The 15,406-nt window shown below is 42.9% G+C and overlaps 1 protein-coding gene across 2 annotated transcripts in view; it reads right to left on the bottom strand.

The window, feature by feature from the left end:
- Positions 1-1,006: 1,006 nt before the first annotated feature.
- The window catches only part of RAB9A (RAB9A, member RAS oncogene family), a 223,902-nt gene continuing 209,502 nt past the window's right edge, over positions 1,007-15,406 (bottom strand). For both annotated transcript variants that reach the window (XM_078657856.1, XM_078657857.1), the window contains exon 3: positions 1,007-3,951. In XM_078657856.1, the coding sequence (XP_078513982.1) occupies positions 3,304-3,915 (612 nt within the window). In that variant the 5' untranslated portion in view covers positions 3,916-3,951 and the 3' untranslated portion in view covers positions 1,007-3,303. The remainder of the gene's footprint in view (positions 3,952-15,406) is intronic.

Consider the following 15,406-nt stretch of genomic DNA (forward strand, 5'->3'; position numbering starts at 1 on the left):
TAGTCCCAGGCCATTACAGCGGGCACGCTTGGTTGCACTCCTCCATGTCACAGAACAGGTCCTATACCTTAGCTTTACCATGGCTAGACCTAGGCCTCAGGGCACTTGAAAACAGAAACACAGAATAAACTGGCAATGGGTCAAGGTTACACTACACATTGGAACTAGGAAGCAATGTACACACTGGGGAAGGAAATAAACACTTGGAAAGAGTAAACAATTGAAAAAGGAATAAACTAAGACAGAGCAACATTTACTTTTTAGAAAGGGCTGGGGCACACAGCTGGATAAAGGAACAAGCACAGTGGGACAAGGGATACAAAAAAATACAGTAATGTACGCCAAATACACTAACACTGGACAGTGGATACAAAGACCAGAATTTGGAAAGAAATGCACTGAAAAGTGTGTGTGGGGAAGGGGGTGGAGGGGTGACAGGGACATGCTCACACACCAGACAGTAAAACCATCAACGGAGAGGACTACACTGCGGCAAGGAATACACCAACACTAAGACAAAGAACTTGATAACACTAGGACACACTCACTGGGCTTAAGGGGAAAGTGATACATTATCATACTAAGGCAGGAGGAGAGCAATACACACACTAAGGCAGAGATAGACTCACCCAGCTACCCGCCGATTGGAGCATAGATAACGACAAGCACACCACAACAGAAACACACTGGTCGGACTAAGAAGAATTTGTTGGAAGGTTACAAGTGGAAACGTCTCCAACCCCCATGCCACTGAGAAAATCAGAATGAGATAGACCCTAATCAACATACTGAAAATCCCAAGAGCATCAATAGGACAGTCAATTTGCAAGCGATGTGCTTTACTCAAAAAGCTCGTAATACAAAGCTTTGACATCACAGTCTTGCAGCAAGTTACTAACAACCCACATTATAAATGATCCCATGAAACATCTTCATTCCCACTTGCTAACAAAAAATAAAAATAGCAACAAAAAAAAAACCCAGACAAATTCAAGTACCTCTACTATTTACACACTGTCGGAACAAATTGACATAATTTTTATTTCATACATATCAAGTAGAACTGGCCAAAAGATTGTATCGTTTAGAAATTGAAGTGTTCCTCTCGAAAAGTAACTATTTCAACACATTTATTTCTGCATTAGCCAACCTCTACCACCACAAATTTAGCATATATTGCATAAGTTGTTACACAATCCGTTTTATGAGAAAATGTAAACGTTCATGGTTCCAGTCCTAAGGAATGAACAATGGCTTGGCAAAATTAAGGAAGGCAACTTTTAATGCATTAGAGAGAATTATTATTCTGAAGACTAAAATAAGCATCTGTAGTATTGTGTTTGTCTGGATCAGGAAGTCCAGTTCAGATGAATGTCAACAAGTGTCACGTGACAACTTTTTGAACATGAGCACTGTTACTCTCGCATGAGTATTTCTGCTTTTTCAGTTAAGTAAAACAGACGAGATATGTAGATAAAGCGTTGACCGTCTAGCACCGCTTGCAATCACATCTTTTGTTTTTACGCCTCTTTTTTCTGAGATAGTGAAAGGTATTACAGCGAGTTTGTTTGAAATACAGTATATATATATATATATATATATATCTCATTCAAGTATTTCCACGAGTAGCCGAAGGAAGTGCCCAGTCAGAATCTGTATCATGAAGAGAGAGTTCAATTGAGAAATAACTTAAATCCACCCTGTGCACTTCCAACTTTATGCTCAGATCTAAATAATTCGCTTTGATTCAAGAAGCCAACTAACGTTTGAGGAACGTAGTCTTCAGGCCTTCAATAAACTCTAATGACGAGCAAGCATGTGAAATGAAGCACACCGTGTCGTGAACAAGAATGCCAGAGACCGCGCTTGTTGGAAATAGAGTACATTTAAAGAGAATGTGCACGTGCCACAAGCCACCCAGGCTACACTGAGTGTTACCATCCGGCACAAATTTGAAGCACACGATCCAGTCAGTCATTTAGTTTGCGGTGTTGGTCATTCGAATTAAGTTATAACCAACTCGTATGCTAAACGCCGTCCCTGACGAGAGGTACACTCATTCTTAATTGCGAGCTTACCCTCTTAGGTTGAAAATCCTATGCCATTTTGGCACCTATGGAAGTACTGACAAGATTCCAGGCAATATCTAACTTTTTACACAGTCTCACCACTGAGAACGAAATCAAATTTCAAGTCCATTTGTGAACATTTTGTGATTTGACGGAAAAAAACGCTCCCTGGGCTGCCCTTATTCATGTGCAGATTTTTCTCTCAAAACAAGACCCTTGTGTTAGAAATAAAACGCAAATCTTTGTACATTCATTTTGGTACATCAATAAGCATTTATACAGAATTATACATATTGGCCAAAAAAAGGCATTATGTTGTGTATGCTGTGCCAACAACACAGCAGTTATACTAAAATTGTATTTTGTTAAACCGTAACAGACTTTCTGATAAACAAAACATTCAATTGCTCCACTGCATCATTCGAGTGGTTTCTTAAGTTCCAACCAGAAAATCTTAAAAACCAGCAGGTTGATCTGATTGTAGGAAGATCCAACACTTTGATAGTCACCCGAATACTCCTCTTATGGGTCCATTTTACCATAACCATGGCCTAAGCCAAGTCGCCTGAAATTCTACCATTAAAACATGTTAATTTCTAACACGGCTAGTGACTATGGATGCACGGGAAGCTCATGCTAATTAATACACATTCAAAACCAAATTCTGAAGTTATAGTAATTTAAACAATACTGTAATGGGAATGATGATCATTTTCTATTGTAGTTTCTGACTTTTTATAAAACAAAATTATTAAAAATAAGATGTACCACTTAAATCAAGGGAATGTTAAACTTAAACAACTAGATCCATCTAATGCATTATTACTTTCACAATTAGCTTTCCACTGATCCAAGAAACCGAATGGATCTCATAAAAAATGTATACTCACACACACAAACATACTTATGTATGTAGTAGAAGCTTGCTCTGCATTGGATTCACACAAAATCCCCTTCCCCCAAAGTAGTGCGTTTAGAACTTTCAAGTTTTTCTTTAGAATTATAAGCTAAAGTACTTCAATAATTTCAGCTGTGGTATCACAACTTACCCCAAACATTAATCAAGCAAGGTTATATCAGAATATTTATGTTCACCATTTAAAAGCGGAAGATGCTACCATTTTAGGAAGTGGTTAACTCATTGAATGGTATTTCACCAAAGAATATAGCCATACAGTTACATATTCCAATTGGAACATAACCGAAGGGAGTTAGTCGACATTAAACATAGCAGTCAGCAACAGGATGAGCTAGGCTTGGGCCTCGGCCTTCGATGCAGATTCACTGTGTCTGTCTCAATCATATGATCTGTTCGATCCTCAATTGCTAAAACCCTCCGAACGGCATCCTCGAAGGCTGCAGCAACATTAATGGCATCTTTAGCGCTGGTTTCGAAATAGGGATGGTTGCCATTTTCTCTACACCAAGCCTGAGCTTCTTCTGAAGGCACTTGTCGGTCACTGATGTCGATTTTGTTACCTAAAACAACAAAAGGGAAACTCTCTGGCTCTTTCACATCTGCATAGTAGATGAATTCCTTCTTCCAGTTTCCCAGATTTTGGAAGCTCTGGGAATCATCTACACTGAAAGTAAGGAGGCAACAGTCAGATCCCCTATAGAAGGGAGTCCTCAGGCTTCGGAACCGTTCTTGACCTGCTGTGTCCCAAATCTGCATGGTGACAAAATGGCCATCCACCTCTAATTCTTTATTTAAAAACTCGACACCGATTGTGTGGAACAGCTGAGTGTCAAACTTGTTGGTGACGTATCTATTCATGAGTGAGCTTTTTCCAACACCCCCATCTCCCAGCAAGATCACTTTGAGGAGAGAAGATTTTGCAGCCATTGTTCACAAAGTGGGTTTTCTTCCAATGTCCGAGTTCTGTAAAACAGTTAATATACAAATCAGTGCATACAAAGAAAAGCAAATCATGTGAATTTAATCAAAACAGTACATCATTAGTTATTAACTGCTGGTATGCTTAGCAACAAAAAAACTTGCAAGTCTTTCTGGCAAATTACTTAAAACATTGAGATAGTAGCAGATAGCAATTCTGAACTCTCCAAGAAGTCCTCTCAGAACTTGGGCCAAAGAGGTCATTTATTATTAAATCCAGCAGAACCCCCATTCCATGGAGGCAGCAGATCCGCATGGTGCTGGTTTGTTTCGATACACAGATTGACTGATCTTCAACTCATCTGCAACAAATATATCAACACAACTATAACACATTGTGTAGTGCAAGGGGGAACCAAACTGTGGTCACAAACCTCATGTTATGGAATATGGAGCCCTATGGGGGAAGCAGACTCGAAGCAGGGAATGGAATCATGAGACAGAGGATGATGCTTAGGTAAAAGGCTGAAATGGCACAGAGAGGAGTAAAAAAACAAATTTCAAATGACAGAAGCTGTGCAGGCACCCCTCCATTCAGAACAAAGCAGCAAAATAGGTGTTTTTCCAACCCCATCACAACTTCACCCTTCTTATGATTACAGAACACAGCACAGGGCTGAGTTTGAACTTTCAAACAACCACTGTTTTAGTGTAAGTAAAGAATTTGTAACTTCCTCTAGCATCAGGCAATGAGAGGGACTGAGGCACCCCTCTTATTGTAGACACGCCCAGACTGGACTGACTGTAGCGGTCATTGGGACTTTTGCCCGGGAGGCTGGAAGTAAGGGGGACAGTTTTGGAGCAGTGGGGGACGGTTTTGCAGCAATGCTGCAATATTGTCTCCCAGTAACACAAGCAACAGTGCTGGGCGCTGGTTTTGTTAAGCAACAGTGCTTCAGGTTGCCGCCCATGCCATTCAAACTGCCAATGCAAGCTGCATGAAATGAAAAAAAGACATGGCACACACCCTGTGTGCCATGCCCACAGATACTGCATGCAATCTGTGTAAGTAACACCTACAGCAGGCCTTATTGTTCTATGGCAGGGTGCATTATAATACATGTGAGGACACATCTGCATGAGCAGACATGCACTGGGGCTGTTTAATTCAATTGCTAGATAGTACAAGCGAACAGGGAAGCTGTCTTAAGTATATGTACTGAGCACTGGTCATTTCGACTTCCCCAACTACATGATGACTTCACTGAAACCTATGGTGTTTGGTATCAAACACCTTGTCTTAAGAAATCCATACTGAAGCCAATAGTGGATTTATTAAGATATCCACCAAGGGGGTATCTTAGAGGTGCCCCCTGAAAACCTACAAGCTTCTTAGTGTGCTGGCTGATTGGTGTCATCCAGCCTGCCACCACAGACAGGTGAAAGTCCATGCTCTTTGATGCCAGAAACAATGCCTGCTCCGGAAGAAGGTGTTCACACCTCCTCCTGCTGGGAGGCTAGTGAATCTGCATACCAAGACCAGGGACTTCAAAGACCCTGCGTCCCTTGATATGCGACCATGGCTTCCCCCAGACCTAGTAGATGCCACCCCCTGCCCTGAAGCCCATTTGGCACCAGGACAGTTGGGAAATTAGCTATGCAAGGAGGCGTGGTGCACTGCCAGGGCAATCACACCCCTAAGGTGGGCTGCCTGATGTCTTCTTCTAAAAGAACGATTCTACCATCTTGTTTTTGATGGAATTTGGAACTTTGGGATACGGTATGCCCACTCCCCACAGGAAGTGGTCATATAGGGGGTGTAGTGACCGCAAGGCTAAGTAGCCCATTGATTCCTATCCTTCTCTTGCCTTAATGTCCCTAAATTCAGTATTTAGGTGGCCCCCTGACAAAAGGAACTCAGATTCCCATGACACAGAAGAAGTACCAAGAAGAGCCGAAAAAGCAAGAACTGCAGACTACTGGTGGACTTTGACACCACGCCCTGCCTGATTGCTCCAGACAATCTGACTCATCCTGCAGATGTGCATCATCCAAAAGCTTTGGAGGGACTCCAGCACTTCACCAAGCCGTCAACATCTCCCTTGAAGTGGAGAAGCCACGTCCATGCAACCTGCAGGCACAGACTGCAACGTTCTGGTCCACTGATGCAGCAGCCACTCGGAGGTAATCATGCTCCAAGAGGCCAGATCCGTCTCCCCACCAAGTGTGAAGATGCCAGGACCAACTGGACCTTCCCTGCACTAATACGCAGGGTACTGGACCTCTTGCAGCAGCCAAAGTTAGTTTGAGTCCAATCCAGATCTCTAATCTGCAATGCCAACCAGCAGATGGGAATGTCAGCATTGCAGAGGCCAGCACTGAGAGTGGGCCAACTGTCCTGTTTTTTCCTCCTTTGGAGGTCTACACGAGAACAGTGGGTGGCTCTCAAGCACGGGCACCAGGTGGCCAAAACCCTCTGCACCCGAGCTCCCCAGCCCAAGACCACGACGACCGACTTTGCTCCCAGGACCCACACGAACCACTCTCCCTACCCCCATTGGGAGCTCCCAGACTTGTCCCCAAGTTCCTCTCGCAGCCTGTTTCTAGGTGCCCCCCCCTTTCTTTGCCCATGGTGAAGCGTGCATGGCTTCCAACCTGCCCAACAACTCTGCACCCGGTCACTCCAGTGCAGGTAAACTCAAACTGCTAGTGGTACTTTGGACCGCTGCCCCCAGCCCCTTAAGTCCTAAAGGAGACCCCCGGAGCACGATTGCTATGCAGTATACGTATGCAGTATACGTTTCTTTCTCCATAGGAAAGCGTTACCGCCTAAAACGCATTTGTGTTACATTACTTACCTGTAATAATGGATATCTCAAAACATTCCTACCCAATTACGAAATTCTTGGTGTTATATATAATATATATTGAGAATACTTGCTATTTTTCTACAATTGGTCTCGAGTTTCTTCTCGAGTTTCTCGAGTGTGTGTCTCAATTATTGACTGTGTTAAAAAAATGCTATACACTACCCTCTGATAAGCGTACACTGCTCGCCCACACTAAACAATAAAGAGCATCTAGGATTATTAATTTAAGCCAATACAGATCATCTCGACTTTCTACAAAGTGAACCTCGTTTTGGCACACTGCATAAAAAGCCAGCTTCCTATATATTCAGGGGGCTCTTTTATTACATTTGACGAAGACCAAGATGCCTTTGGAGAGGGGAGGAGGTCCACTCAGTTCCCCCAATACACTACATTGGCAGGAATTGCAAGAGGCATCTGGATGAGTTTCCAGGAGGTACCTGAGGTGTCTCAAACAATGGAGGCCACACTCACCTTAGGACAGGCATACAGAGGAAGGTCACTCCTTGAAAAGCATTAAAGGGAGATCGGAAAAAAATACATCCCTAAAAGTGAACCAATATTGGAAAAATGACATACTGTTCCAATGATGGATGTGGAATGTAGAAAGGTGTGCTCGCAGGTGTGGAAGGTCTCGAGTGATGCAAGCTTTTAAATTAATCCATTTTAACATCCTGCATTATAATTATCTGAATCTATTGAAAATCAAAAAAAAATCTATCCACAAAAATCTTCATGTTCTAGATGTGGTGTCATGAAGGCATCAAGACACGCTCTTATGCTGCATTGGTTGACAATCAGGAGAGGTTGTGGTTGAGGCTCTGCCAGACAACAGCATTGTGCTTGCAATGTACTCTCAATGTCTGCTGAGCATAATCCCAAAGCATGAAAAACCTATATCTACAATTTTAGGTTTAGTGCTGATGAAGCGTCACATAGCCATTAACTAGCTTTAGTACACACACGCTCACAGGAGGGAGTTTGACAAAAAAAGAGTAATGGGCGCTAGGTGAGAAAGTGTGCCTGAAGGCAGTCAGGAAGAATGCAGAGGCAGCAACAGATATTGCTCAGTGGGTGGACATGATCAATGATTTCATCACGAATTCAGAGGATGACAAACTGTGACAATAAGGACTGTGATTTGCTTTTTGAAAGCTGAAAGAGGATTTAGACTCTGTTCTTTAAGATAAATGTATATTCTAAGTATTACTGAAATTCAACCCCTGATAAGCTGCTTGAAATATGTGATTTTGCTGTTGTTCGATGTGATCCTGACTTCACCCTGGCAGATGGGCAACATTCTGCTACACAGGCACCTCTGAGTGCGCACCAGTGATCAGTTATGACACAACTCAGTGTTGCCCCCAGTACTACCAGGCTTTCCACTAAGATCAAGAGCAAATATCCTGAAAGGTCAAATCTTCTGTTAGGGAGGCCAGTAAAAACAAGTGATCACCCACTTCACGTTGCTGGGCCTCCTCCTACCAACAAACTCCTGAGCACTCAATCTAAATTTGCAAAGCTGTTAATAGTAACCCATTTATGAGTATCCTTTAAGAGATAACATTACAAGACAATCACTCAGGCCAGGAGTAATCTGCCTTCATGTAGTTCAAGCAGAACAGAACATGCAGGTCTGTTCTGGGGTTTTGACATGAGGGCCACTGCTGGAATCAGGATAGGCAGAGGCTAAGAGAAAGATGCTCAGGAACCGAAATAAAAAAAAGAAGCAGTAAGGGACATCAGATCAACTCAAGCAGAAGAGGAATGTGGCATGAGGGCTGGTGGGTTTGTGAGGCCTATAGGGTTATGCACCCACGTCTGAAACATTAACTCTTAATCTTCTAATTATGTACAGGTGTATTCACCTTGCAGGAGCAGATCTTCCAGGGTTGGTTAAAAACGGTATAGAAAAAAGATTTTTTGACGCAGACCAACGTCCCCGATTCCTGGAAAGGGAACATAATCCATCCAATATTTAAACATGGAGATCACTGTAAGCCTGGAAAATACAGATTGATATCTCTAATTGATGTAAAAGCCAAGCTTTATGCTTCTTGTCTCCTAGTCCTGCTTCGAGATTGGATGGACGAAAAGAACATAATTCCCAAGTTCCAAACGGGTTTCAGGCAAGGGATGGGCACAATAACAAATTTGGCCATCTTTGCCCTTTTAACTGGAAACGCGGTAAAAAAGAAAACACGGCTGTAAGCATGTTTTGTGGATATAAAATCCACCTTTGATTGAGTAGAAAGCGTCTCTGGGAAAAACTAAACACATGGGGATTGCCGAGTCCATTACTGAATGCAATAATTGCCTTATATAGTGTTACCTGGGCAAGAGTGAAAATAGGCGACGGGTGCAGCACAACTTCGAGCATCTATATGGAGCAAGGTCTAAAATAATCCTGCGTTTTAGCACCAATCCTATTTAATTTGTTCCCTTCAGATATCAGTAAACACATGGAAGCAGCCGATTGTCATCCGCCGAATATGGTCAGAGAGCCAATTTCATTTTTACCGTACGCTGACTATATGTCAGGAAACACACTGTAGCCTCTGTTCTTCATCAGCAATTTTGTGCCCCTCAGGAAAAAGACACGAGTAATTGTTAAACCCAGTGTGATCAATAACTGGTATACTATTTCTTAAGTAAGAACCTATTCCAAGATGGTATGCAGTAATTTTGGATACCTTAAAGCATTGCCACACAGTCTAGTTGTTGAGTGAAGCGTGCGTGATTAGCACTGCACACTTCAACTGAGACACGAGTGAGAGAGCATCGAGTAACCGTTTCTCTCAGGAAAACTTTAGTTGTTTTGATTATTAATTTCAGTTTAGTTAAAAGCGGAAGGTTCCGCTCCTCATAGTATCGAAGATAGTGTAATTCGTAGTTGTCAGGAATTACGAATTTGGAATTTAAGAAGCAGTTAGTTCCTTCAACCGCTTTTGGTTGTTATTGGAGCTAGAGGAAGACAACTTGAAGCAGTGAAGGCTGAGAACAGTAGCAGCTAAATATGTCTCGACCTGTGAACCAGAACAAGAGTAAGGTACTGTACCAGAACTGGAAGAAGTCAGCAACAAGTAAGGATATTGAATGCTAGTAACCTTAAATAACTGTAACTTCCTTCTTGGCGCTTTTCCCGAAAACTATCCTTCCCTTCTTTCCTGCCCTGTCCCCTTTTGCGCGCTTCCGGAGAAACCACTGGCAAGGACAATATCAAAAAGGAAGTTTGAAAGCCTATTCGACAACTGGCAAGGTTGTCGCATTAAGAAATTAATACGCTATTGACAACTGCAAGCATGGCGCACATTCAGAAACTAGTAAGCCTAATTAAGAAGCAAGAGGATTGATACATCGCATGTTGGGCAAGACTAAAGGTAGTAGTTATAGAGTGCATGTCTATAAGATTAGATAATTATAACTCAACCAAAACTCTGTTGTTTCTCCCACATATAGTGAGTCTTCTCAACGCATCACCTATATCTACATTAATCAGAAGAGAGGCAAAACTCAGAAGAATAGCTGGTAGGAAGGAGTTCACATAGAGTCATAGAAAATCCAACTGTGTATTGGAAGTAGTGTTTATGTTCTCTCCTATCTGTGCATTAGGTACCCCCACGGCGAAATCAGGAAAAATAACTACTGAAGATTCCTGAAGTACTAGAGGGTGGTAGCAGTAGACAGAGTGTCTCTTCTTTCTCTCCCACTCCCCTTTCCCCCCTATTGGTGACGTTGCTAGATATAATAGCGACGGTACCGGTGGGCGGGCATTGGGAACAGCATCTATTCTGCTTCCGCAAAGACTGAAGAGGTGCCTTGACACTATATCGTAGTGTTGAGCCAAATCCCCTTTGGATTACAAAGAGCAATAAATAACCCAGTAACCTATTTGGACCAGGAAAACTTGGAATTAAATAAAGAGAAAACCGAAGTCGTTCACATAGTGGATACTAAAAAAATAAGTTTAAATGGTCGGTGAAAGGGGCAACGGTAAAAGAGCAAGGGTCCTACAAATATCTTGGCATAACAATAGGGCAGGGCATAACACACAAGGAACATAAATTGGCCATAAAAGCCAAAGCGTAATCGCTAATCTTCGCATTCAGATTACTATATAAAAAATTAGATTGCCCAAACCATAACTACCTCTTAAAAGTGACGGCGGCGCAAATTCTGCCCACTCTGTCATATTGCCTAGTCACTTGGTGCGGCAAGGAGGCTGACTTATTAAACGAGCTCAGGTCCGGCTAGAATTCTGCCTCCAGAATCTGAAATTCCAGGGCATGAAGGGCTTTTGTTAAGCTATGTCATAAATTCCGCTCCTCCGATCCAAACACAATGAACAGGTTATGCTGGGAAGAAATTAAGTCCCAGATGGATCAAGGAATACCGAACTCATGGGGGAAGTTATTTCAGAACTTCACTGGCTGACCTGGAAATACAAACAGCATGGGAAAATAGGGCAGAGAGAGCAAGCATCACTAAAGCTGTCAATGATGCAGCAAAAAAGAAATCTTTTCTGGAAGATAAAATAGCAATTTTCAAACACGGCATGGGTGGACTGTCATCAACTCTTATAAAGCTTTAAAGCCGCAAGCTTATTTAATAGCTCATGGTGGATGAAATGAGTGTATATTTACTGTCCCCCTGCCCGGAGCGCTCCCTGATTGTGTTTTTGGTTAAACGCATGACCTTTTTTCCATTGAGACGGTGGCAGTTAAAAAAGAGCTACATAGACTATCGGATGGGCTTGCACGATTCAAAAGACCTACAGCCTTCTTGGAAAAACACCCAACAAACAGCGCAATGTCAACTATGTGGCTTTTATAAGGAATCCATAATTCATCTATTATGTGTATGCCCAGTAGTTATGAAACTGAGGAGACAGTATTTAAAATCCATTTTTAACTAACCGAATATTCGCACGTGCAGGCAACCCGTGATATGCTGGTTCGATGGCTCCTTTATAATCTTGGCCTGCCGGGGAGTAAAATACCTGGCAGAGGTAAGAAAACTTTTACACCAAGCCAATCCAGAGGAAAACAAAGAAGTATGACCGACCCCGGCATGGGCCCAGCTGACTCATCTGTGTAATAAATGGACAGAATGTAAAACTTATTAGGAGACTATTTAGTTAGCTGGACCACAGAATTTGGTTTTAAAATTCATTTTACACTTTACTGTATAACTGCACTTTCTTCCAGGATCCTACTATTTGTCTGGGCTTTTTAATTACCCAGCCGGTTGTTTTTAAAATGTTGACGTTGGCAGTTCATTTTTTAAGTTTTACATTGTGTTGACTCACCGATAGTATGTCTTTCATGTTACCATTCACTTGAGTGTGAGTGACTACATAACAGTAAGGTCTAAAGCACTATCATGGTTCTAGCAATGAAAACGATGCATTCAGTCAATATCTCTATAATGTACTTCATAACATTTTATGCCGATGGTCAAGCACCTGCACTTTAGCTAAACAACCAACGGGATCCCATCAATGCTGTCTGGATTAATTCTGAATGTAAAGATATACTTTTATTTTTGGGGAAATTTGTAAAGATTTTAATTAATCATACAATAAACTATGATTTGACTTGGGTAGAGAAAAAGCAAATTTGTGATCGTTTGTATGAGCAAATAAAACATAACAACACATGTATTTGTAAAGCGTACATTGACTCTAAGGTCTCTTGGCAACAAAATAACAGATGTATTTGTACCCAACTCAGTGGTATTCACTTTATCAACCTTGGAGGATAAAAGATTGGGTGGAACCTTGGGATTCAATCCTGTGACTATGTACGTAAAGTTTTCCTTTTTCGACATTTAGGAGCTATTTTCATGTTTATAATGTCACTTTAGGACAAGGATATTTCGTAAAAAAAAAAAGAAGTGAAGGCTGTTAATCAACATTTCACTGCTATGTTCAAGGTGAAATTGGCTTCAATGAGGCAAAACACAATGCAATATGGACACTGTGGTGTGTGGATGGCTTGTTATTAAACTAAAGTGACATTACAAACATGAGAATAGCTCCTAAAAGTCGAAAAAGGAAAACTTTATGTAAGCTTAAGGAGCCACAGACCACACTTGTTTGCTTTTTAAATGTGATCGAAAAACATATTGAATTGGAACTCACTTGAAAGGAAGTCTTTCTTCAGTCAATACGTGTGCGATATGCTTCAAAAGACGAATGAGCAACTACCCAGCAAAGAGCCTTGTAAATGTGAGAGATCAAACCCTGAGTCGACCCGGGATACAATGTTACTTGCAATGTATGCTACTCCTCTGGTTCAGCAGGAAAGTCAGGCCAAATCTCACAAAACATATGGGATACTTTAGCATACTGCAAAAATTGGCCTTGTTGAAGGTCAATGGTATCTTGTGCCTCACCCAATGTGAGGAAGGCGCAATTAAGGTAGAGATCACCTGTGGTGTTGCAGCCACCTTCAAACCATTGTGATATGTCCATCACGGACTGTATAACACAAATGGGTTTCAACCATCTGAGAGGCCAAAATTTGGCACAGGGCGCCCAACTACTTACTCAGACAACTGTTTGGTCCCAGGCCACTACCACCCATCTGACAATGAAGAGGTGATCACCCAGAATACCCATTCCCAGCATGAGGCAATGAGGGAGATTTGCATCCGCCCCAGGAGTTTCTTCTTGATGTTGGTGCCTTCCATGCACCACTGAGCTACATACTGCAAAAGGCCAGTTCGGTAATATAACTGCATATTGGGCAATCCCAGACCTCCTAGTTGAGTATCCAGTTTTAGGATGTCTCGTTTAACTCTGCTTCGCTTACCAGCCCATACAAGGGACACTAGGAGACTACTGAGTTTAGCAAATGTGGATTTTGGAACATCACACATGGCATTTTGGAGGCCATGCAAAAAACGAGGCAATAGAACTATCTTACTCAACACAAATCTACCCATCACCGATAGGGGTAGGCGAATCCAAAAGTGAATCGATTCCTCCAGCGCATCGACAACTCTGCCTATATTAAGACGATACCAGGCCTCTGGGTTATTTGCCATCTGTATACCCAGGTACCGGAAGTGATCACCTTCCCAGCTAAGCTCAGTCACCGGAAGCTCTGTCTGTCACACGCCCGACCGCCAATGCAGCAATGGGGAACAGTACTGTTTTTGTTTGTTTACCCTGCGGCTGGACACCCCACCAAATTTGGCCATGATCTGCAGTAACGCCGCAAATGATCGTTCATGGTACGTGACATAGACAAGGACGTCGTCGGCATATAGGGATGCAACGTGCCCTAATCCCAACAGGCTCCATCGCTAAGGCGAAAAGGAGCGGTGACAGGGAGCACCCATATACGATGCCTCTCTTCTTAGGTAAGCAACCTTACACCACCCTCCCAGTGCGTACTTGTGCCATGGTACAGCATACAGCAGCCAAACTCAGAATAGAAATACTGGACCCAGACCCATTTTAAGGAGCACCTCCAAAAGACACTCTCAATTAAGGATATTGAGTGCTTTTTCGCGGTTTAAGGCTATTAATACCGCTTCCAGCTCCCTGTCAGCAACAGCATATAGTATATGGGACAATCTCCTTAGATTCAGGAGTCCCTCTATCTGACATAAAGCCACTTCATGTATCAGTTGGGTAACCACACCTTGTAGTGTGGTCTCATGAGCCTATGCAAGTATTTTTGTGTCAACCCCTAACTGAGTGGGGCCTATAAAAACCGGGGTTGGAATGGTCCCTCACCGGTTTGGGACGCATAAAGAACTGGGTGCCGACTTATACCACAACCATGTGCCTACTGATGTGTTTCCCACAAGAAGGAGCTCCGAGTATGATTGGTAGTATTCCACCGGGCGACAATCTGGTCCCCAGTGCCTTACAGCGAGCCAAGTCCCAGACCGCCTCCATAAATTCCTGTATGAGGAGCTCCCTTTCAATTTCCCCAGTCTGTTACACTGTAGGCTGAGGGAGGGGTATGTGGTCTAGACAACTGCAGATATCATCTGGTTGGCTATCCTTGGTCTCCTCATTAACAGCCACTAGGTGGTCCCATAGAAGTATGCTGATTGCAGCCTGTGATCTCACAATGGTGCCATTCTGACGTTTAACACCTTGGCTGCTAAGGCTTTTACCGCTGGGTGCTGACCAGATTGGATTCCCATTGTTCATGACAAGGTCAGCTCGTCATAAGCACAGGTCCAGTAAACTGCATGACGAGCTGACCTTGTCATTAGCATGGAAGTGGTTAAGAAAAATAATCACAGATGGCGGGCATTCGTTTTTAAGAAATGATGCTAGAAAGTGTCCCGATTTGTTACCCTCCAGATGAAGTAGTTGATGGTAGTCCAGTCGTACCAGTCGGTCTAGTCTGTCCCATGTCTCCCACACTGTCCACTGGCTGTCGATAGTGCCCCCTGCTGGCTCCCCGATATAGAGGCGGCCCACTGAAGAGTCATCAGTTGTTGCTCTTCCTCTAGAAACTGCGCCTGCAAATGGCGTCTATTGCCACTAATACGTGACTGGCGTTCATTCCCTGGCTTCTCCTCATTAAGGGTGTCCCACTCCACTCCCCTGGGTGTCATTAAGCACCTCAGGATGTGAACGCAACAGCGGCACTCTATCTCCA

The sequence above is a fragment of the Lissotriton helveticus genome, chromosome 8, assembly GCF_964261635.1.
Source record: "Lissotriton helveticus chromosome 8, aLisHel1.1, whole genome shotgun sequence".
NCBI classification, from domain to species: domain Eukaryota; kingdom Metazoa; phylum Chordata; class Amphibia; order Caudata; family Salamandridae; genus Lissotriton; species Lissotriton helveticus.